The sequence below is a fragment of the Pristis pectinata genome, chromosome 6 (genome assembly GCF_009764475.1).
Source record: "Pristis pectinata isolate sPriPec2 chromosome 6, sPriPec2.1.pri, whole genome shotgun sequence".
NCBI lineage: Eukaryota > Metazoa > Chordata > Chondrichthyes > Rhinopristiformes > Pristidae > Pristis > Pristis pectinata.
This window is the reverse complement of record NC_067410.1, coordinates 90,294,209-90,320,852: the sequence shown is the minus strand read 5'-3', so window position 1 is coordinate 90,320,852 and position 26,644 is coordinate 90,294,209. Positions and strand designations below refer to the sequence as shown.

The 26,644-nt window shown below is 41.0% G+C and overlaps 1 protein-coding gene across 2 annotated transcripts in view; it reads right to left on the bottom strand.

Moving 5' to 3' along the window:
• The window catches only part of mcf2l2 (MCF.2 cell line derived transforming sequence-like 2), a 235,805-nt gene that overhangs the window by 128,414 nt on the left and 80,747 nt on the right, over positions 1 to 26,644 (bottom strand). Inside the window, exons 4-6 of one of the 2 annotated variants that reach the window (XM_052018737.1) lie at positions 22,594 to 22,708; positions 10,474 to 10,564; positions 5,689 to 5,808 (exon numbers count right to left, since the gene is read on the bottom strand). In XM_052018737.1, the coding sequence (XP_051874697.1) occupies positions 5,689 to 5,808; positions 10,474 to 10,564; positions 22,594 to 22,708 (326 nt within the window). Of the gene's footprint in view, positions 1 to 5,688; positions 5,809 to 10,473; positions 10,565 to 22,593; positions 22,709 to 26,644 lie in introns of those variants that run through there. The other variant, XM_052018738.1, reaches the window with a different exon arrangement.

Genomic DNA, 26,644 nt, shown 5'->3' with positions numbered 1-26,644 from the left:
ATACTTTCTTCTTACATTTGAGCTCCCAAAGTGCAATGCCTCACATTTGACATAAGAGATTCTGCAGATGCTGGAATCTGGAGCAACACCCACAAAATGCTGGAGGAACTCAGCAGGTCAGGCTGCACCTATGGAGGGAAATAAACAGTCGATGTTTCGGGTTGAGACCCTTCATCCGACCTCTAGTCCTTCCATAGATTCTGCCTGACCTGCTGAGTTCCTCCAGCATTTGTCTGGCTTAATCTCCATTTGTCATCTTGCTGCCCACATTTCTAACTGGTCTATATCCTACTGAGTCCTTTGACAACCTTCCTCACAATCCACAACTCTGCCAATTTTTGTGTCATTTGCAAACTAACTAATCAGCCCACGTACATTGATACAATCACAAACAACAGGTCTTAGCACGGATCATTGTGGAATGCCACTGGTCACTGACTTCCTGTCAGAACAACACTCCTCCACCGCTACCCTTTCTTCTACGGCCAAGCCAATTTTGCATCCAATCTATCAAGTCTCCATGTATCCCGTGTGCCTTAATCTTCTGGATCAGCCTACCATCAGCAACCTTATCAAAAGCTTTACTAAAGTCCATGTATGCAACATCCAATGTCCTACTCTCATCAATCAAGTTTATTAGAAATTTTAGAACATTAGAGCATAGTACAGGCCCTTCAGCCCACAATGTTGTGCTGACATTTTACCCTGCTCTAAGATCTATCTAACCCTTCCCTCCCACATATAACCCTTCATTTTTTAATCATTCATGTGGCTATCTAAGAGTCTCTTAAATGTCCCCAGTGTATCTGCCTCCACCACCTCTGCTGGTAGTGCATTCCACTCACCCACCACTCTGTGTTTTTTAAAAAAAAGCTTGCCTCTGACATACCCCCCTATACCTTCCTCCAATCACCTAAAATTATGCCCCCTTGTGTTAGCCATAACATTTGTAGGCTATGTTGATGATCCCTAATAAGTCTATGCTTTTCCAGACGTGAGTAAATACTATCCCTAAGAATCTTCCCCAATAATTTCCCTACCACTGATGTAAGGCTAATCAGCCTATAATTTCCTGTTTTGTCTCTATTGGCTTTCTTAAAGAGAGGAACAACATTAGCTATTCTCCAGTCATCTGGACCTGTGGCTAAAGAGGATACAAAGATCTCTGTCAAGGCCCCAGCAATCTCCTGTCTTGCCTCTATCAATAACCTGGGATAGATCACGTCAGGCCCTGGGGACTTATCCATCTTAATAATAATTCAAGAGACCCAAAACTACCACCTTCTTGATAACAACATGCCCTTCCCTGATCTTGCTATCCTCCATGTCCTCCTTTTTGCTGAATGCCAATGTGAAATACTTGTATAGTACCTCACCCACTTCCTCTGGCTCCAGCCATAAATTCCCTCCTTTGTCTTTGAGTGGTTCTTACCCCGCCCCCACCACCACCACCAGTGACCCTTCTTCTTTTTAATGTATATATAAAATGCCTTGGGATTCTCAGTAATCCTCCTCACCAAGGACATTTCATGGCTTCTTTTAGCCCTCCTGATTCCCTGTGCTCCTTAAAAGCCCTGTCTGATTGCAGCTTCCTAAACCTTCCTTTTTGACTAAATTTGCAACACTTATTGTTGCCCTTCAATGTATGCTTAATAAATGATCAGATTACTGAGTTTATAATTTATGATGCAGAACAGTTTTTTTGATTAATTATACAGAAATTACTATTACATGCTGATGGCTGGTATTATCACAATACGGTCATAACTACAATTATTTTGAACTATAATATTGGTTGTCAAATGACTGCAATTTTTCAATGACAAACTAAGTAGAATTTTAACATGGCAAATTAATCAAGCTGGGCTTCTGTTCCCATTTAGTCCATCTCAATTTAATGATTTTATTGATTTCTAATTTTAGATGTGCATTGCCTGGAATTAACTTGTGTACAGAAGCTTGCCCACTGACACCTTAATCATGAAATGTCTGTTATATTAATCTAAACATGCTCATTTGTTTGTTCTTTTTGATGGTTTAAACACATTCATCATTGGCTTACATCCAGCATTCCATAATTTTAGTTTTCCGCCATTTTAAAAGTGACTTACGTTTTTGAGCAATATAAGTTAAAAATGTGTGAATCTTTTATTATCATAGCACTTGGCAGATACATTGGGAACATTTAAGAGACTCTTAGCCACATTCTGTTCCGAAGGGACGGTTTACACCTGAACTGGAAGGGGACTAACATACTGGCGGGTAGGTTTGCTAGTGCTGCTCCGGTGGGTTTAAACTAGATTTGCAGGGGGAGGGGAACCAGAGTGTTAAAGAAGAAAGTGAGGAGGAAAATGATCGTGAGGTCTGCAAGTATGGACAGAAATCAAAGGTTTGTACATGATAGAAATGTTCTCAGGTGCATCTATTTCAATGCAAGGAGTATTGTAGGTAAGGCGGATGAGTTTAGGGCGTGGATTGGCACGTGGGATTATGACGTTATTGCTATTAGTGAGACATGGTTGAAGGAGGGGCAGGACTGGCAGCTTAATGTTTCAGGCTTCCGTTGTTTCAGATGTAATAGAGGGGGAGGAATGGCATTACTGGTCGGGGAATAGATCACGGCTGTGCGTAGACAGGACAACCCGGAGGGCTTGTCTACAGAGACCATATGGGTGGAGCTGAGGAACAGTAAAGGTGTGGCCGCACTAATAGGGTTGTATTATAGACCGCCCAATAGTCAGAGAGAATTGGAGGAACAAATCTGTAGGGAGATAGCAGACTGATGTAAGAAACAGAAAGTTGTGATAGTAGGGGATTTTAACTTTCCACATATTGACTGGGACTCCCACACTGCGAAAGGGTTGGATGGCTTGGAATTTGTCAAATGTGTTCAGGAAATTTTTCTAAATCAATATATAGAGGTACCAACGAGAGAGAATGCAATACTTGATCTCCTATTAGGGAACCAGGCAGGTCAGGTGACAGAAGTATGTGTAGGTGAGCATTTTGGGTCCAGTGACCATAATGCTATTAGTTTCAAGATAATTATGGATAAGGACAGGTCTGGTCCTTGGGTGGAGGTTCTAAATTGGAGAAAGGCCAATTTCGTGGAAATGAGAAAGGATCTAGGTAGGGTGGATTGGGATAAGTTATCTTCTGGCAAGGATGTGTTCAGTAAATGGAAAGCCTTCAAAGACAAAATTTTGAGAGTGCAGAGTTTGTATGTTCCTGTCAGGATTAAAGGCAAGGGTAACAAGCATAGGGAACCTTGGTTTTCAAGGGATATTGGTGAGCTGGTTAAGAAAAAGAGAGAGGTGTATAGCAGGTATAGGCAACTAGGAACGGATGAGGTACTTGAAGAGTATAGGAAATGTAAGAAAATACTAAAAAAAAAGAAATCAGGAAGGCAAAAAGAAGACATGAGGCTGCTTTGGCAGATAATGTGAAGGTAAACCCAAAGGGTTTCTACAGGTATATTAAGAGCAAAAGGATAGCAAGAGACAGAGTTGGTCCCTTAGAAGATCAGAGTGGTTGTATATGTGTGGAGCCTCAGGAGATGGGGGAGGCCTTAAACAGTTTTTTTTGCATCAGTATTTACTCAGGAAACTGGCATCGTGGATATGGAAGGAAGGGAAACAAGCACTATTGTCATTGAACATACAGAGATTAAAAAGGAGGAGGTACTTGATGCTTTACAGCGAATAAAGGTAGATAAATCCCCAGGGCCCGACAAGATATTTCTTTGGACCTTGAGAGAGACTAGTGTAGAAATTGCAGGGGCCCTGGTAGATATATTTAAAATGTCCTTGGCCACGGGTGCGGTGCCGGAGGACTGGAGGATAGCTCATGTTGTTCCATTGTTTAAGAAAGGCTCGAAGAGTAAACCAGGTAATTACAGGCCAGTGAGCCTGACACCAATAGTGGGTAAATTATTGGAAGGTGTTCTGAGAGAGAGAGGACATGTAAGTATTTGGACAGCCAAGGGTTGATTAAGGATAGTCAGCATGGCTTCGTGCGTGGTAGATCGTGTTTAACGAATCTTGTGGAGTTTTTTGAGGAGGTCACTAAGAAAGTAGATGAAGGTAAGGCTGTGGATGTTGTCTACATGGACTTTAAGGTCTTTGACAAGGTCCCACATGGGATATTAGTTCAGAAGGTTCAGTCAATGGGCATCCATGGAAAGGTTGTAAACTGGATTCGAAATTGGCTGAGTGGGAGAAGACAGTGGCTGTGGATGGTTGTTTCTCAGATTGGAGGCCTATGACTAGTGGTGTGCCTCAGGGATCTGTGTTGGGGCCATTGTTGTTTGTTGTATATATCAATGATCTAGAAGATAATGTGGTAAATTGGATTAGTAAGTTTGTGGATGACACTAAGATTGGAGGTGTAGTGGACAGCGAGGAAGGCTTTCAAAGCTTGCAGAGGGATTTGGACCAAATGGAAAAATGGTCCAGAAAATGGCAGATGGAATTTAATGCAGACAAGTGTGAGGTGTTGCATTTTGGAAGGACAAATCAAGGGAGGACATACACAGTAAATGGTAGGGCACTGAGGAGTGCGGAGGAACAAAGGGATCTGGAAGTTCAGATACATAATTCCCTGAAAGTAGAGTCACAGGTAGACAGGGTTGTAAAAAAAGGCTTTTGGCATCCTGGCATTTATAAATCAAAGTATTGAGTATAGGAGTTGGAATGTTTTGGTGAGCTTGTATAAGTCATTGGTGAGACCAAATTTAGAATATTGCGTGCAGTTCTGGTCGCTGAACTACAGGAAGGATGTTAGTAAAATTGAAAGAGTGCAGAGGTGATTTACAAGAATGTTGCCGGGTCTTCAGGAGTTGAGTTACAGGGAAAGATTGAGCATGTTAGGACTTTATTCCTTGGAGTGGAGAAGAATGAGGGGAGATATTATAGAGGTTTACAAAATGATGAGGGGCATAGACAGAGTTAATGCAAGTAGGCTCTTTCCACCTAGATTAGGAGAGAGAAGTACGAGAGGACATGGCTTTAGGGTGAAAGGGGAAAGGTTTAGGGAGAACATTAGAGGGAACTTCACTCAGAGTGGTGGGAGTGTGGAATGGGCTGCCATCTGATGTGGTAAATGCGGGCTCGCTCTTAACTTTTAAGAGTAAATTGGATAGGTACATGGACGAGAGAGGTCTGGAGGGGTATGGGCTAGGGGCAGGTAAATGGGACTAGCAGAATAATGTTTCGGCACAGACTAAAAGGGCCAAATGGCCTGTTTTCTGTGCTGTAGTGTTCTATGGTTCTACATGAATAATAGAAAAATGGAGAGCTATGTGGGAGGGAAGGGTTAGATAGATCTTAGAGCAGGATAAAGTGTCGGCACAACATCGTGGGCTGAAGGGCCTGTACTGTTCATACTGACCATTACTCTCCTCAGTGCTAATCGACATAATATGAAAGAAAGTATAACTAGACAACAAAATGTATTTTTTGGGAAATGTTAGGTAAGTACATTAGGGAAAGGAACAAAAGTAAATGCAGACAGGAGTGGATGAGGTAAAGTGGCAGCCAGTTAATGTGAAGCATAATTACAGCCACAGACCAGGTGGTCCAAGTGGCTTATTTCTATACTGTACTTTCTTTGTAATGCTATGCAATACCTCCGATTGTCACAAGAATCACTTGTGAGTTTCTAGGAATACAAAATAAAAGCTATGCTTACCGGTACCTTCATTTTAAAGTCATCTCGTTGTAGCATGATGCCAATATCAGCAATGGTCCGATGGATGAACCGGGAAGGTCGCAGCACAAACACAAGCTGCAGGTTCCCTGGAAATGCTGCCTGAAGGAAAAAGAGAGAAACCAAAATCACAGTCATCATAGCCTCATGAATGCCAAATATCAGCCTGAAGGTACTGGCCAGCATTTGTTGATGAAATTAACAGAGCCAGACCCATTTGGGTCCTATGAGTCCACAGCTCCGATGGAAGTCTTAATGCTAATACTGCTGATCCATCTGTTTACTGTAGCATAAATGCTCACAAGAACAGGGATTCTTGCCTACAAAATAAATAGCTTGCAATTATATAGGATGGAGAGGTGTGAAATAGTCTATTAGCATCTGAACTTAAGTAGAACAGTGGAAACAGATGAGAGAGAAGGGAACAATGGAGGAAGAGGGAATTGAGTGTTGATTGTGGGAAGAAAGGAAGAGGAAACAGATGAGTAAAGTGGCAATATTAATAGACTATGATAGGTAGATATGCAAGTGGGTACCATGTGAAATGCACATGAACTTGGTAGGAGTGGTACTCCTTGTTAACTTCTTGAAGAAGTCACTTAATTCTTGAAAATCAAAAAAATACAGCTGTTGTAAATCTGAGGTAAAAACAGAAAATTCTCAAAACACTCAAGCAGCATCTGTGCAAAGAGAAACATTTCTAGTCGATGACTCTTCATCACTTGGTATTTGTTGGTTTTCTAAATGGCAAGTGCAAAATATCTTTGGTTATATTGAGAGGCTACATGTCAAGGAAGATAACATAATGGAAGTTCCAATGTTAAAAAATGACAAGAAAAACATGGCTAATCATGTTCAATTTTCTATTAATTTAATATCAATTCTATAAAATGTACAGTTACAAAAAATTAACATGTATTATGCGTTAAGTTCTCAGTTACAGAAAAATGAATTTTTGATCTCTGCAGTTATTTCTCAATGTAAAATTTTACTCAATTCAAAGACCCATTATATTTCATTATTATATTAAATCTTCAGTTACTGTAACAGTTATATTTTAATGATTTGTCATTATGGCTTTTATACAAATCCCATTTATGGAAATGTTTAACAAATCAGCATGATTTTATACCAATCTAATTGGGTCTGATCAGATCAGGTTGAAAACCATCTCAATGGGGCTAATAGCTTAAGTGTTTCTTGTTAATTTGCTGCTTTCTGATCAATCATGGAAAGCATTAGGAAGTTTAAGCAATAAACCCAGAAAAAAGGAAGAGGAAAGAAGTAAGTGGAAATGACAATGATAGAGAGATAAAGTTTAGACAAAAAGATAAATTGAAAAATGTAAGAGAAGGAGGACTCCATTGGGGAGGTAAGAACATAAACTGGACACAGATGACACAATTTTTTTTCCAGATTATTTAACTCCCTTTGCTAATTAATGCAATATAAAACCATAAAATATGGCATATAATGTATTCCCACTGTTGAGTTAAAAAGTTACTAAAACTTGCATAAGTTTCTTTAGATCCTATCCATTATTCTCAAATATTCTTAATCTTGTTATTCCATACTAATTTTTCACATTACACAGCTTTTTGAACCCCACCAAATATATATCCATCCACATTCTTAAATTCTACAACAGTCTTGTTCAAGACTTTGTTTACAACTCTGATTTTCACCAAGTTACAATATGTATGGAAGGCAAAGGCAATGATTGCATTCATTTCAAGAGGACTAGAATATAAAAGCAAGGACGTAATGCTGAGGCTTTATAAGGCATTGATCAGACCACATTTGGAGTATTGTGAGCAGTTTTGGGCCCCATATCTAAGGAAGGATGTGCCGGTGGAGATTGCAGAGGGTCCAGAGGAGGTTTACAAGAATGATCCTGGGAATGAAAGGGTTAATGTATGAGGAGCATTTGATGGTTCTGGGCCTGTACTCACTGGAGTTTAGATGGATGAGGGGGTATCTAACTGAAACCTACCGAATATTGAAAGGCCTGGAGAGTGTGGATGTGGAGAGGATGTTTCCAGTAGTGGGGGAGTCCAGGACCAGAGGGCACAGCCTCAGAATAGAAGGATGACCCTTTAGAACAGATGAGGAGGAATTTCTTCAGCCAGAAGGTGGTGAATCTGTGGAATTCATTGCCACAGATGGCTGTGGATGCCAAGTCATTGGGTGTATTTAAAGTGGAGGTTGATAGGTTCTTGATTAGTAAGGGTGTCAAAGGTTACAGGGAGAAGGCAGGAGAATGGGATTGAGAGGGAAAATAAATCAGCCATTATCGAATGGCAGAGCAGACTCGAAGGGCCAAATGGCCTGATTCTGCTCCTTGGTTCTATGGTATTAATATACCATACTCAATATAGTCACAAAAAAATCTGAAGGATCTTATTATCAAATAAAAAAATTAACACAGAACTACAGCAATGTATGGAAAGTAATCAAAAGGTTGATCAATTATAGAAATATTAAGGATATGAGGGAGTTTGATTAGCATTTACAGGGATTATGTATGAATGGGGATTGTTGCACGCAACTTGTCTGGAATGAGCTGCAGTGTGGCACTTGTTATAAATGACCTCATTAGAGTGTTAGATAGACTTAACCATATTATTCTCTTCCAATACTTTTGCCAGCTCTGAGGGACAATCCTCATTTGTTTCTAATCTGGTTCTATCAATTCCAAGCAAGATGATCTCTCTCAGTCACTTCCTCTCCTCACTCTCCCCCACCATTACCTCACCAGTCTGCCCTTAGCATCAACAGGGAGTCAGTTTCTGCAAATAAACTGATGGTACACTGTATCTTTACGTTGTCACACTGTTTCTCCACCAAATGTCTTTAAACAAGCCACACTTAGCTCTAGTAAGGCCAAAGCCATCATATTCAGATTTTTCTATGCAAGTTCAGTCCCCATCTTTATCCCCTTACTGACTTCAGTTTTCAAATGACTCGTATTACTTGCATCAGAACTCACAATGCACTGACCTTCAGTTCCCCACATCCTCCCCACACAAATGCAGCCCATTCCATCTATGAAACAGAACATCCTGTTCTGCTTCAGCCCATTTATCATTTAAACTCTCGCCCATGCCTTTGCTGTATTGTTTTATCTATTCCAAGCTCACTTGGATGGACTCCAATTCTCCAACTTCAATAACTGAAACATCTTAAACAATGCTGTGCACATCCTATCTTGTTCAACACCCCTGCCCTTGTTAATCACAAAGGCTCCATGCTTTTCAATGCCTTAAAAGCTATTAACTTTATTTTTAAAATCCTCCATAACTTAGCTATTTCCCATCTGTTCAACTTCAGTTAAATGTCTTTCAACCTCCCCACCCCCACCAATACCCCTCCAAGCTCTTAATTCCTTTGAGTTTAGTCTCTTGTAACCTCTATCCTCTCCAATACTGGCAGCTTTGCTTTCAATTGCCTGGGATTTGGTCCTTAAATCATTCTATAGTGCCATAATTTAACCCTTTGATCTTCCAAAAACCTGCCACTGTGAGCAAACTTATGGTTCCCCTTCCTAAAATCTCCATCCATCTTTTCCTTATTTTCACATGGACAATTTTAAAATATTTAATTATTTTTAAAAGTTGCGGTCTCAGTACATGTTTTTGTTTGAGGAATGCTATTCTCAATTCTTAAAAAAAGGACTTTCTTGCATTACTGAGCCATCAGACAAAGTCTGCACAGCACCAACCGGCTGCAGTACTTAACTGCACTGCTACTTCCTTGGCTTCTTTGAATTTGTTTAATTGAGGAAGAGCTTAAGTTCATGAAAGAGAAGACACATGAGAATAACACAGAGCAGAGTAAAACTGAAGAAGAGTTAGCAGCACTAGTTATTTTTATGTTGCCATTAAATCTTGTACGTTGCTTTGCAGTGTGCCACAACAAGAATATGGTAAGTGGCTGAAAGGAGGTGGGATGGGGATAAAGGTGTGGGTGAGCTATCCTATGCATTAATGAGGAAAAGCACAAAGTATTCAGACTTAGAAAGCAGGAGAAACTGAAAATCTTCACTGCTCCTTCAGTGGTCCCTCACCGTCAAGGAGGTCCCTCAGTACTGGAGTGGAAATAAGGTACCTGAACATGAACTTTAACATGGGGTGTCCATTGCACACCAGCTACACAAACAGAGCAAGATCTTGGTCCAATAGAAAGAAGGTCCAAGAGGATTGGAGACCAGGCTTTGTTGCTCAAACTTGGATCTCATATTATGCACGCTCTCACTGAAAGCACATGAAGGCACACTCTGACCACACTTCAACCCAAATGTGGCTACAAACATCCTACCATGAAATTGACTTTAGCATATGCAAAACAGCTCAACTTTCATTCCCTTTGTTTTTAATCAGTTCAACAAAAGTCTTGAGTTCCACTTTTATTTCATTAATAAATATGAGCTGCCAAAATAGTTTAAAGCTGTATTTGACTGTAATATGGAACAGAAACATTATTTTTCTCTTTATCAATTATATTAACAATGGGAACAGAATTTACAAAGGATTCTATACCTACTTACTTTTATATTATAATTATCATATTAACTTGTTGATTAACAAATAATGATGCTAATTTGGATATTTTTTGTCATATTATAGTGTGCCTGAATGTTGAACAAAATAAATGTTTCTTTAAAATAAAGAATTGCTTTACAGATGATCATTATCTTATTTCTGGGAAGAGTGCAAGCTCTTGGAATAAATCTAATGTTAGTAATCAAATAGCTGAAATTCTACTCACCGCTATTCGCATTAATGATGCTTTGACTGAACTCCATTTGTCTCTTCTTCTGTCTATAATTATGATAAATCCAATGCTGGCAGCGTCCAGACTGCAGCAAAACAGTCACAAATTATCAGAGTCATCATAGGTCTTTAAAAGTGCAGGAAATATAATTTCCCAAATCTCTTTTAGAACTGCTTTGAATTACTTCAAAATGATGAACATTTGACAAAACATTAGGAATTATCCAAAAAGCAGAATTCTATATTTAGGAATGGAAAATGTTCTCTCATCAGTTCTCTAATTCAATTCACATTTCAACAAAATAGTGCTGTCAACCACATGTTTGTTTTCTTGCTGATTATCTCTCCTGCCCTCTCTCCCCTCCCCTGAAGACATTGGCATATTTATTATTGGGATACGATTCCATGCATGCTCTATGCTATCTCAATTCTAGCACCCATCCTTGATTTGACAAACAATCATTTTAGTCACAGGAGACCTAAATAACAACATCCATAAAGTATGCAAATAGGTTAGCTGCAGAGAATATAACCGATGCAACTTAACTTTAATATGATTACTATATTTTTCAAGGTGGGGAGAAGGTTTTCTGCCATTAAGTTTTTTTTTGTCTTTGCTCAAAGCTGCAATCCTTGAACTGTTGGAGTGAGATTTGGAGCGGGACCTTTGAAAAGAGGTGGGTCTCTGTGCCTGAGCTTGAGTTTCACTTTGCAAGAGTCTAAACGAGGCACATTTGCAAATTGTTACCAGTTGATTGGCTTATTAACAGCAGCAAATAAAGGTAAGGCAAGTATAAGCAGAGTGGCCATTTTGGGAGCAGACCAGTATTAGAGTGGGGAGCTGAGGCTTTGGCTTGAGGCTTCTTTGGTGAGAAGAGGCGAAGGTAAGTGTCTGGTAAGTTCCTTTCTTTGCTTTGGTGTTCCCTTTGGTGACAGGACAGAGTAGTGAGAATGGCTCCAGAGTCAGTGGTGTGTTTAGCTTGTGAGATGTGGGAGTTCTAGGATACATCCAGTCTCCCTGATAACTACATCTGCATGAGATGCATCCAGCTGCAGCTCCTTACAGACCGTGTTAGGGAACTGGAGATGTAGCTTGATGACCTTCGGCTCCTATGGGATAACGAGGAGTATGTAGACAAGTGCTGCAGGGAGGCAGACTGTGAGGAAGGATAGGCAGTTGAAAGGGCAAAATTGCAGTCAGTTGGATGGGCTGAAGTGTCTACTTTAATGCGAGAAACATCAAGAACAAGGCTGATGAACTTACAGCATGGGTAAGTACATGGAACTGTGACGTGGTGGCCATTACAGAGACTTGGCTGTCGCAAGGGCAGGAATGGCTGCTGGATATTCCAGGGTTTAGATGTTTCAAAAGGGACAGGGTCAGAGGTGTGGGGAGTGGCTTTGCTGATCAGGGACAGTGTCACAGCTGTAGAAAGGGAGGATGTCCTGGAGGAATCATCCACTGAGTCAGTGTGGATGGAAGTTGTGGGTGGGAGTTAGAAATAGGAAGGGAGTGATCACTCAACTGGGAGTATTCTACAGACCTCCCAATAGCAGCAGAGATGCTGAACAGCAGATCAGGAGGCAGATTTTGGAGAGGTGCAAAAAAAAAATAAGGTTGTTGTCATGGGTGATTTCAACTTCCCTAAAACGGATTGGCACTTCCTTAGTGTAAATGGGATAGATGGGACGGAGTTTGTTCGGCGTGTACAGGAAAGATTCCTGACACAGTATGTGGACAGGCCAACTAGAGGGGAGGTTGTACTGGACCTGGTACTAAGCAATGAGCCTGATCAGGTTTCAGATCTCTTGGTGGGAGAGCATTTTGCAGATAGTGACCGTAACTCCTTGACCTTTACCATAGCCTTGGAGAGGGATAGGAGCAGACGATATGGGAAAGTATTTAAATGGGGGAGGGGGAATTATGATGCTATTAGGCAGAAACTTGGGAGCGTAAATTGGGAACAGATGTTCTTGGGGAAGTGCAGAACAGAAATGTGGAGGTTGTTTCAGGAATACTTGCATGGGGCTCTGGCTAGGTTTGTCCCATTGACGTAGGGTAATGATGGTAGAGTGAAGGAACCGTGGTTGACACGAAATGTAGAATATCTTGTCAAGAGGAAGAAAGAAGTTTACCTGAGGTTTAGAAAGCATGGATCAGACGGCTCTGGAGGGTTACAAGGTAGCCAGGAAGGAGCTTAAGAATGGACTTGGGTGAGCTGGAAGGGGGCATGAGAAGACCTTGGCGAGTAGGATCAAGGAAAACCCCAAGGCATTCTACATGTATGTGAAGAATAAGAGGATGACTAGAGTGAGGGTAGGACCAATCAGGGATAAAAGAGGAGTTGGAAGGGGTAGGGGAGGTCCTTAATGAATACTTTGCTTCAGTATTCACCAGAGAGAGAGACCTTGACATTTGTGAGGATGGCATACAACAGGCTGATACTCTAGGGCATGTCAATGTGAGGAAAGAGGATGTGCTGGAACTTTTGAAAAACATTAGGATAGATAAGTCACCGGGGCCGGATGGGATATGTCCAAGGTTATTACGGGAAGTGAGCGAAGAGATTGCTGCACCTTTGCCAATGATCTTTGTGTCCTGGCCACAAGAGTAGTGCCAGATGATTGGAGAGTGGCAAATGTTGTTCCCTTGTTCAAGAAAGGGAGTAGGGACAACCCTGGGAATTACAGACCAGTGAGTCTTACTTCAGTGGTGGGCAAATTACTGGAGAAGATTCTTAGAGACAGGATTTATGGGTATTTAGAGGAGCATAGGCTAATTAGGGACAGTCAGCATAGCTTTGTGAGAGGCAGGTCATGCTTCACGAGCCTGACTGAATTCTTTGAGGGTGTGACAAAGCACATTGATGAAGGTAGAGCAGTGGATGTGGTGTACATGGATTTTAGTGAAGCATTTGATGAGGTTCCTCGTGGAAGGCTCACTCAGAAAGTCAGGAGGCATAGCATCCAGGGAAACTTGGCTGTGTGGATTCAGAACTGGCTTGCACATAGAAGACAGAGGGTGGTGGTAGATGGAGCATATTCTGCCTGGAGATCGGTGACCAGTGGTGTTCTGCAGAGATCTGTTCTGGAACCCCTGTTCTTTGTGATTTTTATAAATGACTTGGATAAGGATGTGGAAGGGTGGGTTAGTAAGTTTGCTGATGATACAAAGGTTGATGGTATTGTGGGTAATATAGAAGGTTGCTGTAGATTACAACAGGATATTGATAGAATGCAGAGCTGGGCTGAGAAGTGGCAGATGGAGTTCAACCTGGATGAGTGTGAAGTGATGCACCTCGGGAGATCAAATTTGTAAGGCTGAATGTAAGGTTAATGGCCGGACTCCAAGCAGTGTGGAGGAACAGAGGGATCTTGGGGTCCACGTCCATAGATCCCTCAAGGCTGCCACGCAGGTTAATAGGGTTGTTAAGAAGGCATATGGTGTGTTGGGGCATTGAGTTCAAGAGCCATAAGGTGATGTTGCAGCTCTATAGAACTCTGGTTAGACCACACTTGGAGGATTGCGTTCAGTTCTGGTCATCTCATTATAGGAAGGATGTGGAAGCTTTAGAGAGGGTGCAGAGGAGATTTACTACGATGTTTTCTGGACTGGAGAGTGTGTCTTATAAGGATAGGTTGAGTGAGCTAGGGCTTTTCTCTTTGGAGTTAAGGAGGACGAGAGCTGACTTGAAGGAGGTGTACAAGATGAAAAGAGGCATAGATCGAGTGGACAGTCAGAGGCTTTTTCCCAGGGCGAAAATGGCTAACACGAGGGAACAATTTTAAGGTGATTGGAGGAAGGTATAAGGGGGATGTCAGGGGTAAGTTTATTTTACTCGGAGTGGTGAGTACGTGGAACGCACTGCCAGCAGAGGTTGTGGGGGCAGATACATTAGGGACACTTAAGAGACTGTTAGATAGACACATGAATGTTAGAAATGGGGAGCTATGTGGGAGGGAAGGGTTAGATAGATCTTAGAGCAGGATAAAATGTCGGCACAAAATTGTGGGCTGAAGAGCCTGTACTGTGCTGTAGTGTTCTATGTTCTATATTCAGATCACTCAAAATAATTGATTTAATAAAATTTGATTTTGTCAAATTAACTTCTATAAATTTCACAATGCATCCTGATAAAAATTGTAATTAAAATAAATTCAGATACAGACTTAACTTCTTCTTGTATAAAGCAGCAGCATAAAGAATGGTAATTTTTCTCCTCATTGCAATGTTTAAATGGTCATCATCAGTGCGCTTTCGTCAATCCCTTTTGATTTCCAATTTGTTGTCCCTATCCTCTTTTTCTATTCTTTTCCCCTGTCCTAGCAGGGTGCTAATTGTCCTTCAGTTTACAGTTCTGAGGAAAAATCTTATACTAAAGGTAGGCTTCCTTATTTTTTAAACTGTAGCAGTGTACTTTCTGTATCTTAAATGGCAGAATGAGCAGACATATTCAGTTAGGAATATGTAGATGTAGGAACTGAACACCAGAAGCAAACAACTTTTAATCATTTTGCAATTGTCAGTGTCGTTTCCAAAGTTACAACAAAGTTGCAGGCAGAAGAACTGACAGGTTTTCAATCTCTGGACAATAGGCTGCCTACATTTATGAACTTTTAAGACCGAAAATGGGCTGTACATCAATATTGATAAGATGAGATCATGTTAACAACAAAGTTAGTTTCTTTTTATACATCAATTCTATGAACATATGAAATAAGACCAGAAATAGACCGCTCAGTCTCTCAAATCTACTCTGCCATTTAATGAGATTGACTGACTGATTTTACTGTAATCTCAACTCTGCATCCCTATTTTCACCCCTGAACTTAGCAAGTTTCTAGCTACTGCTGCCTTCAAAAGATTCAAAAATAAATGCTTTGTGGATGACTATTATCTTATTTCTGGGAAATAGTATTTGAGAAGAACTTGGAATAAATCCAAGTAAGCAAATAATTGTTTTATGCATTAAAATAAACTTTGACTAAACTCCATTTATCTCTTCCTCTGAAAGCTTCCATCATCCTTTGAGGGAGTTCCAAAAATTCATAACTCTGACATCCTCTCCACCTCACACTATCAAGATTCAATCAAGTCACCTTTGACTCTTCTAAGCTGAAATGGAAACACACCTAGCCTGTCCAACCTTTCATCATGACAACCTGCCCATTCCAAGAATTAGATTAGTGATCACAATGCTAATTCTATGTAAAAATAAGCCTCACTCTATAGACAGTAAATGTCAAATATAGCTATTTTAACTTGTCCCAGAATGTGATGGCTTTTCTACAGTACAAAGTTCTATTCTGACAAAATCAGTAACTCATTTTTTTCTCCTATCAAATGTGTCTTTCCAATTTAAAAATGCCAATTTTCTTTTTAAAACAAAATGCTCTTAATCAATAAGAGTTTTGAGATTTTTCCAATACTCTCAAATCAGATGTAGCAAACACTCAACTCTTATGGATACACTTAATATTGGCATTATCTATTCTTCACAATCAATTCTGGCTCTTTGAAACATTGCAGAGCATAGTTTCTTCTCATAATGATCATTTAGGTATTCATTTAATGTTCTATGTGAATATAAAGCTGAATGGCAGCATACTAACTCAAATATTTTTTAAATTAAGTAAACTACAATGGTTAATCAAAATGATTAAAAAGGTACATGAAAGTTGAGGCCTATTCTATTCATCTTGTACTGACATCCATGGATTAAAAACAAGTTAAGCATTGTGACTCAGACAAAGAGAATCAGGTATAATTATTTCCATACTTATTGCTTCTTTTATTGTCAATTCAAGAGACATGGAATGATTTTCATTCTGTATTGTTAGATAGCAAAGCAACACTTGAATCTTAGAAGTTGCTATTGTGAAAAGTGGAATCACATCAAATAGGTTTTTTCATAGACCACTCTATATTTTTGACCTTTTGCAAAATTGATTAGATTTTAAAACTTAAGATGTAATGAAAGTATTCAATGATTAGACAGTTATGGTTGCTGGTCATATTTACCAAGATTTTACATTTCTAGTGGGGGTACTTAATTTCTTTTGCTCTTCAAGCCAAGTAAACTATGAAGAACTGGATAAGTATAATCAATGTGTTTAAAAAAAATCTTGGGTCTGAGAGCACTTCCCATATATAAAACAGTAATCATGTTGTTGTCATCATTTGTATAACTTCTGATTGGGTAAATTTGAAAGCAATAGTAAATAGACTGGGTGTTGTGCACAATTGACATGACCATTGATCAGAAAGCAAGCAACAAGTCATTTAATTAAGTCATTACCCTGAAGGGAAATAAGAGAAGTCCTACTTTCAGGTCCAGAAGGTCCTCCAGATATATGGACAAAATGTAATGGGAGTCAATAGCTTTGGGAATAAATGACATTGTGGCTTAGGTGCTATGCTGCAAGAAATTCACTGATTCTACAGAACTGGTCAAGTTCAGTGGTTTTATTATCAAAGCATCTTGTCTGGATGCATCACAGCTTGGTACGGCAACTACTCTGCCCGGGACCGCAAGAAACTGCAGAGAGTTGTGGACGCAGATCACGGAAACCAGCCTCCCCTCCTTGGACTCTGTCTATACCTCTCGCTGCCTTGGTAAAGCAACCAGCATAATAAAAGACCCCACCCACTCCAGACATTCTCTCTTCTCCCCTCTCTCATCAGGTAGAAGATACCAGAGCCTGAGGGCACATACCACCAGGCTCAAGGACAGCTTCTATCCCACTGTTATAAGACTATTGAACAGTTCCCTAGTACGATAAGATGGATTCTTGACCTCACAATCTACCTCGTTATGACCTTGCATTTATTGTCTACCTGCACTGCACTTTCTCTGTAGCTGTGAAACTTTGCATTACTACCTTAATGCACTGTGTAATGAATTGATCTGTATGAACGGTATGTAAGACAAGTTTTTCACTGTACCTTGGTATAAGTGACAATAATAAACCAATTCCAAATCTAAATATACCTTCCCATCAACCAGTAGCCTGAGGTACTGCTCAAATGCCTCTCATCAACACCTCAGACCTCTGTAGTCTTGCAAAACCACAACAGCTACATCATCAAGATTATTCACAGTTATTGACCTACTACCCACCTATTGCAATGACAAGGTAGTGCAAAGTTTCTGGCTGCAAGAGGCAAATAGATGTGCTTGCATGTTCTAAACTGCTCAGAAACAATGGTGTTAGTTCCTGGAATGCTCATTGTTGAGGCCTTGGGTAGTGGCAGAGTTGAAATCATTGAAGACAACAGGATCTTCATGTGGCCCAACCCCCCCCCCACTGCCTGCTTACCTAAGATTTCATAAACAGGAGTGTTCTGGTAGACTCAATGTTTCTGCCTGCTCCTGCTCCACTGAACATATCCCTTCATACCTTGACTCTGTCCTATCTCCCCTTGTCCAGTGTATTCTCACCTACATCTCATGCACTCCACCAACTTGACAACTTCCAATGCCCTGGTCCTAACTGTGTCACAAACCAGCAACAAAAGAAACACACTGAGCATGATTCAGTGTTAAAAACTATTTTATTAATCACTACTTATGATAATACGTAAAATAAAAGTAAAAAAAAATGTTAGTATGTTAGAATTCAAAAATGTTAAACCTCGAACGTTATCCCCAAAACTAAACTCTTCGTGTGTGTGTGTGTGACAAAGTCCAAAACTCCCAGTTCCTGAATGGTTCTTAAAGTTCAGTTCCGCAAGCCATAAGGTGAAACATGAGCAAGGGCTTCTTCAACAACCACCGTTGTCTGAAGATAAGACGTAGACGTAGAGAAACATAGAGAGAGTAAATACGAAATCCAAATGTTCCACAATAGAACCCAAACGACACTTCAGTGTTTACTCGGTAGTGACTTCCTCACCCCGAAAAGCATCCGAACCGTGGTCGTCCACACATAAATACCTGTTTCCTTCTACAGGTCAGCAACAAAGTGAACTCCACCAGATTACTTCCAACTTCCATACATGGATTTCAGTGGCAAACACAGTTATTGTTTCTCATCCATCGATAGAGAAAACAAGCAGGCTGGTGTCTCTCTCCCTTCTCTCTCTCTCTTCTTCTTCTTCTTCAACAACGTCATTACGTCCTTTATCTTCTATTGACGTAAGCACGCCCCACACACACATACACACACACTCTCTATCTTAAAGGGACTTTCACTGAGTCCATAACACCTCCCACCTAAAAAAAAAATTTTCCCAAGAAAATTTTAACCGCGCATAGAGTTAGTAATGTTAATAATTATCATGCTACACAACTACAGACTATCAGATTAGTACAAATACATGTTTCCCATTTAACATCGGGAAAGACAATCAGCAATCACATTATCTTTGCCTTTAATGTGAGTTATCATGAGATCAAACTCTTGCAAAATTAAACTCCAGTTTAACAGCCTTCTGTTCTTGTTTTTGACTCGGCTCAGAAACACCAATGGGTTATGATCTGTATACACAGTCAATGGTTTCTGAGCGGTGCAAACATATACACTGAAATGTTGCAAGGCTAAAACAAGTGACAGTAATTCTTTCTCTATGGTGGAATAATTCTTTTGATGCTCATTAAATTTCTTTGAAAAGTAAGCTACAGGATGGTCAATATCATCAAGGTCACCCTTCTGCAACAACACAGCTCCTGCAGCTTCATCACTGGCATCTACTGCTAATGAAAATGGCTTTTCAAAGTCAGGTGTTCTGAGCACAGGATGGTAGCATAAAATGGCTTTCAGCTATCAGTCTCTGAATATCTGCCTTTCTCATAGACTGCTTTACTTCTGTAAGGTTTAACCTTGTAGCAATCTTTATCAAATCATCCTTTTTCGCCACCTCCAATCCTTTTTGGGTTGGTGACTCCAAAAATGCCTTAATATCCATTGCTGCTGGTTTCCACACACACAAGCCAATTAAAAAAGAATTTATCAGACCTCCCTCAAAAATCTTTGGATTGAATCTCGAACAAATCTCGTCAATCTGGGGTACAATCCCAGACGACACTCGTTAACCTTGGGAACTATCCCGGACGAGCCCCCAATTTTGTCACAAACCAGCAACAAAAGAAACACACTGAGCATGATTCAGTGTTAAAAACTATTTTATTAATCACTACTTATGATAATACGTAAAATAAAAGTAAAAAAAAATGTTAGTATGTTAGAATTCAAAAATGTTAAACCTCGAACGTTATCCCCAAAACTAAACTCTTCGTGTGTGTGTGTGTGACAAAGTCCAAAACTCCCAGTTCCTGAATGGTTCTTAAAGTTCAGTTCCGCAAGCCATAAGGTGAAACATGAGCAAGGGCTTCTTCAACAACCACCGTTGTCTGAAGATAAGACGTAGACGTGGAGAAACATAGAGAGAGTAAATACGAAATCCAAATGTTCCACAATAGAACCCAAACGACACTTCAGTGTTTACTCGGTAGTGACTTCCTCACCCCGAAAAGCATCCGAACCGTGGTCGTCCACACATAAATACCTGTTTCCTTCTACAGGTCAGCAACAAAGTGAACTCCACCAGATTACTTCCAACTTCCATACATGGATTTCAGTGGCAAACACAGTTATTGTTTCTCATCCATCGATAGAGAAAACAAGCAGGCTGGTGTCTCTCTCCCTTCTCTCTCTCTCTTCTTCTTCTTCTTCAACAACGTCATTACGTCCTTTATCTTCTATTGACGTAAGCACGCCCCACACACACATACACACACACTCTCTATCTTAAAGGGACTTTCACTGAGTCCATAACAACTGCTTCATCTTTACTACCAACATCCAGTCTTTATACAACTCCAAACCCAATCAGAAAGGCCTTAGGGCCCTCTGCTTCTTTTTGGAACAAACACCTAACCAGTTCCCCTCCACTAACACTTTCATCCACCTGACAGAACACTCCTCTTACTCTTAACAAGTTCTCTTTCGATTCCTCCCAATTTCCACAAATCAAAGGTGTTGCCATGGGCAGTCACTCACATGGGCTCCAGCTATGTCTGTCTTTTTGTTGCTACACGGAACAGTCCTTGTTCCAAACCTCCTCTGGCACCCTTCCCCAATCCTTTCTCCGCGACATCGACGACTGCATCGATGCGGTTTCCTGCACTTGTGTGGAGCTTGTCATTTTTATCACCTTTGCTACCAATTTCCAAGTTCACCTGGATTATTTCTCTTCATTTTCTCTATCTCTCTGTCTCTACTTCACTAGACAAACTATCCACCAATATCTAATACAAACTTATGGACTCGCACAGCTCCCTTGAATACACCACCTCCCACCCTGATTTCCATAAGGATACCATCCCATTTTCTCAGTTTCGCCATCTTCACTGCATCTGTTCTCAAGATGCTCTGGACTTCTGAAATCCTCTTCTTCAGGAAACATGGCTTTCCCTCTGCTGTAGTTGATGGAGCCTTCATATGCATTTACTCCAATTTCCGTATGTCTGCTCTGACTGCAACCCTCTCTCCCCAGACAGAACAGAGATAGAGTTCCCTTAGTAGTCCTCTTTCACCCCACTGCATTCTGTATATCATCCTTCATTTCTACTAGCTCCCATTGGATCCCATCAGTTCCATCTTCCCCTCTCCCCCTTTCCTGCTTTCCACAGGGACCATTCTCTCTCCCTCTGTCTCCCTGGTCTGCTCTTCACTTCCCAGCCCACCCCTCTCCGTCCCCTGGGACTTTCCCCTGCAACCATAGGAGTGCAACAGTAGTCTCTTCACTTCCTCCTTCACCACCATCTAGGGACCTAAACAGCCCTTCCAGGTGAGGAAGAGATTCACATGCATCTCCTCCAACCTGGTGTGTTGCATCTGGTGCTGGAAATATGGCCTCCTTCACATCAACAAGCATAGACTAGCTGACTCTTTTGTGGAGCACTTGCACTCTGTCTGCAATGGCCAGCTTGTGCTTCTAACTGCATGTCATTTCAACTCCCCTTCCCATTCCCACACCGACTTGTCTGGGGTAATTCTCTTACTTTCTCCCTCTCTCCCCACCACCACATAACTTGTGTCCCCATTTTAGATAAGCCACCCAAGAACCGCAACCCAGCCAGGCAATGTAGGAAAAGCCAGGGAATATTGGTGAAGGCAGCACATAGTAACTAGACCACTGACTCAGAAGCTGACACCACTCATCATCTGACAGATGACAGTGAACTGACTGTGGTAAGTCAACAGCATGAATGTCCTACAGCCGTTGTGCCAACATGGGCAGAAAGTAATGCAAGTCAATGCTCAATGTCCCAGCAGCATTAATCATGCCTTCATTTTACATGCTGTGCCAAATGTATTCCACCAGGCATGACAAACCAAAGGATGGTTACCAGCAGCAAAGGTTTTTGACTGCTAATGATCACAGTGCACAGCCAATTCACATGTTCATGGGTTATGCACAGTGAAATCCATGAGGTCACATAAAACAGCATTTAGACTGTCCTGGAGGAGCCCCAGCAGTGCTCAGCGGGACAACTGGCAAAACCTGTAGTGCTCTGTTGTATGTTTCCTAACCTAGCCATTAAGACAGGTAACCCTTGCCTCCAGCTTTAGAGGAAACAGCTGAAGACTTAGGGCAGGACCATGGTAGAAGAAGAGAATACAAGGGGACAAGTTGGACAGGACCCTCTGCCCGGGCTCTTCACAAGGAACCTGTCTGAGGGTGATAGCAGGATCTGCCACCGCAATTCCCTCTCCCCCGACAATCCAACACCCCAATCTTCCTTCCCACATTGACCACCACACCACTCTCTTGAATATTCAACAACGGGTATTTTCTCAGTGCTGACTGAGAAAACAAGCAGACATATACCATAATGTAAATGATACTGGTGACACAAGAGACTGCAGATGCTGGAATCTGGAGCAAAAAATAAGCTGCTGGAGGAACTCAATGGGTCAGGCAGCATCTGCAGAGGCAGAGGGATAGTCAAAGTTCTGGTTCGAGACTCTGCATCAGTAGGCTGAGTTTCTCCAGCAGTTTGTTTCATGATGTAAATGATCCTGCAGTATAATAAATAGTGTATTAGCTCTATACTATCATTTAAAGTGTAAATTACAAGGTATTATACTATTTACAGCATTAGCTCACCTCGGAATGCTGGTCAAATATGTTACAACATTAAGAAAATCGTCATCAGAAAGGTCCCCAAAGGCAGTGTGTTCTGGAAAAGTGATGATTGGTGCACCATCTCTGCTTCGTCCTCCTGTGTTAAAAATGTTTGGGTTAGAAAGTATATGACAGAAAAAAATTTGCAATGATTCACAGTAATAATGTTTGAAATAAACAGTATCATTCTCCCAATGATTCACTTGTAAATGTGTGCCAGAGTAATAAACCACACAGATCATCAGAATACAAGTTCAGCTCTCGGTCTGCAACATATTAGTTAATCTCAGCAGCAACTTCAGGGAATTTCTATTAATTGGCCTTAGTATCTGTGGGCTAGAAATGAGAAAATTAGCCAGCATCTCAGTTCAGATTCTGTTGTCTGGCCCATATTGAAAATACATGATTTAATTCATCTTTAACATAAACATCTTGCCTCAGGCAGCAAGTATGGAGAATTGCTGCCCACAAGAAAACAGTGTGATCTGCGGATGGGTTTTCCTGGCTCGGAACTGCTCAAGATCATCATGCATGGCTATTTGTGGTCTCCTGCACTAAATGACTGAAAGGCAGCAGCCCACCAACCACACTGTTCAGAGGAGGACTCACTCTTCGTCATCTTCCGGACACACACAAGAATGTCAAGTGGATGAGCGACCAGATGGCAACTGACAACCACATAACAGTGCTTAATTAGAGTCTTTGGCACAGCAGGGATTATAATGTTTGTGGTAGTACCCTGGGAGAACAATTAAAAAACTGGGCAAGGGGTAGCACAGCAACATGATAACAATTGGAAATATTGTGTCATTGTCCAAACACAATTAAAAATATTGCCCTACTTTTTACAGGGTGTGGACAGTAAATCAAGCTGTGTCTATTTTCACTATTTCTGATAATATCTACCAGATAAGAATATTACAAAATTTCAATTTGAGAAAATCATTAGAACTTGGAGAGAAGCTTTACCTGAGTAGTTGCTGGCACAAAAATATTTTAAGAAAGCAAAGCCCTGCAATAAAATAATGGTCACATAATAAATGTAACAATGTAAAGGCAATATGTGATTATTCTGGCCCTGTTTCTCCTTGGTGCATCAGTTGCCAGCACAAAAAACAAAAATATCATCTGGAAAAGTGGGATGTGGAATCCCTCATCACACAACACTCGTGGTATGAATTGCTGCTACAGAATTTTGTGTTCATTAATAAAACATGGCGCCCTATCTGCAGAATTCCTGCATCAGACTGTCTTACAACAACTGTTGCTGGATGCATACTCAGCAGGCAAGGACAGGATTGGGCTTGAACGTGATGCCCTTTCAGTTGAAGAATCTGACGCCATTCTGGCCTTACATATGCAGAGAGTTGTGGACACAGCTCAGCACATCACAGAAACCAGCCACCCCTCCATGGGCTCTGTCTACACTTCTGCTGCCTCGGTAAAGCAGCCAGCATAATCAAAGACCCCACCCACCCCAGATATGAAAGCACATACCACCAGGCTCAAGGACAGCTTCTATCCCGCTGTTATAAGACTATTGAATGGTCCTCTAGTACAGTAAGATGGACTCTTGACTTCACAACCTACCTTGTTATAACCTTGCATCTTATTGTCTACCTGCACTGCACTTTCTCTGTAACTATAACACTATTCTGCATTCTGTTATTGTTTTACCTTGTACTACCTCAATGCACTGTTGTAATGAATTGATCTGCATGAACGGTATGCAAGACAAGTTTTTCACTGTACCTTGGTATATGCGACAATAATAAACCAATTTACCAATTTGTTTTATGAGCAATGGTCACCTGTAAAGCATCAAAGGGAAACCCACGCATGGGCTTCCCTAAGTAAGAACGTAAGAGGAGTAGCTGTATGGGTCCTCAAGCTACATCAAGCAATATTATGGCTGATCTTCCACTTCAACTGTACTTTCCCATTCCATTGCCATATCCTTTGATTTTCTCAGTGCACAAGTTTCTATCAATGACTGAGCATCTACGGAACTCTGAGATTTCCCAAGACTAACAAACTAAGTGAAGAGATAAATGACAAAGTGATAAATGAGATTAAAGTATGGCTCAGCACATGGTTGAGGGAAGGGCAGAATTGGCAGCTCATTGTTCCAAGATATAGAAGTTTCAGATGTGACACAGGGGAATGCAAAAGAGGAGGGGGAGCTGCGCAATTGATTAGGGAGAACATCACAGCAGTACTAAGAGATGATAACCTGGAGGGATTGTCCAACAAGGCCACATGGGTAGAATTTAGGAATCAGGGAGAGGCAATCACTTTGCTGGGGTTCAATAGACCTAATAGTCAGCAGGAATTAGAGGGATAGATATGTAAGTAAATCACAGAAAGGTGCAAGAGCAATAGAGTTATAGTAGCTGGGGGTTTTAACTTTCCTAGTATTGATTGGGTTGCTTCAGTGCAAGAGGCTTAGATGGGGTGAAAGTTGTTAAGTGTATCCAGGAGAGTTTTTTGAGACAATATACAGATAGTCCTTTCAGAAATGGGGCAATACTCAGCCTTAACTTTGGAAATGAAACTGGATAGGTGATGGAACTGTCAGTGGGAGAACATTTCTGGAACAGTGAACATAATTCAGCAAGTGTCTAGGTAGTTATGGAAAGGGAGAACATTGGTCCTCAAGTTAACGTCCTAAATTGGGAGAGGCTGATTTCAATAGTGTAAGAGAGGACCTGGTGAAAGTAGATTATGAGCAGATGCTTGTGGGTAAAATGGCATCTGATGAGGGCAGTCTTTTAAAAGTGATTTAGTAAGAGTTCAGAGCCAACATATTCCAGTAAAGGTGAAAGCAAAATAATGGCAAGATCAGGGAACCTTGGATGACAAAGGATATTGAAGGTTAGATCAAGCAAAAAAAAGGAAGCATATTACAAGTATAGGCAACTGCAACTGAGTGAATCCCTTGAGGAATACAGAGGATGTAGGAGAGAACTTAAAGAAAGTAGGAGGGCAAAACCAGCCAAGAAGTATCCTTGGCAGGCAAGACTGAGAAGTATCCAAGACATTCTATAAATATATTAGGTGCAAGAGGGTAGCTAGGGAAACAGTAGGTCCTCTTAGCGACCAAAGGGATAATCCATGTGTGGAGCCAGGTGGTATGAGCGAGGTACTAAATGAATACTGCTCATCTGTATTCACCAAGGAGAAGAATGTAGAAGATACTGAGGAGGGACTGGGGGTAAAGGGGAGTAAAATCAGATGTCTTGGTAGGCTTAAAAGTGGATAAATCCCCAGGTCCAGATAAGATTATCCCAGGATGCCATGGGAAAGCAAGGGAGGAGATTGTGGAGCCCTAACCCAGATTTTTGCATCTTTGTTAGCCATGGCTGAGGTGCCAGAAGACTAAAGGATAGCTAATGATGTTTTTTTTTATTTAAGAAAGGCAGCAGGGAAAGCCTGTGAATTACTGACCGGTAAGACTTACATCAATGGCAGGGAAATCATTGGGGAAAATTCTGTGGGATAGGATTTATATACATTCGGAAAGGCATAGGCAGCTTGGCTTTCTGCAGAGGAAATTCTGTCTGACTAATTTGATCAAGACTAAGGCAACTAATGTTGAAGAAGACAGGGCAGTAGATGTTGTCGACATGGGCTTTTGACAAGATCCTGCATGGTAGGCTGGTTGAGGAGGTTAAGGAACATGGGATCCAAGGTGAGCTGACAAATTGGATCCAAAATTGGCTTGGTGATAGGAAGCAGAGGGTAGTGGATGAGGGATGCTTTTCTGACTGAAAGTCTGTGACCAGTAGTGCACCGCAGGGATCAGTGCTGGGACCCGTTTTGTTTGTGATGTCTATTAATGACTTGGATGTGAATGTAGGATGTATGATTATTAAGTGTGCAGACGATATGAAAATTGGTGGTGTTGCGGATACCAAGAAAGGTTATCTAAGGCTACTGCAGAATATAGATCAGCTGGAAAGTTTGGTGGAGCATTGGCAGATGGAATTTAATCCTGATAAGAGTGAGGTGATGCATTCTGGGAAGTAAGTGG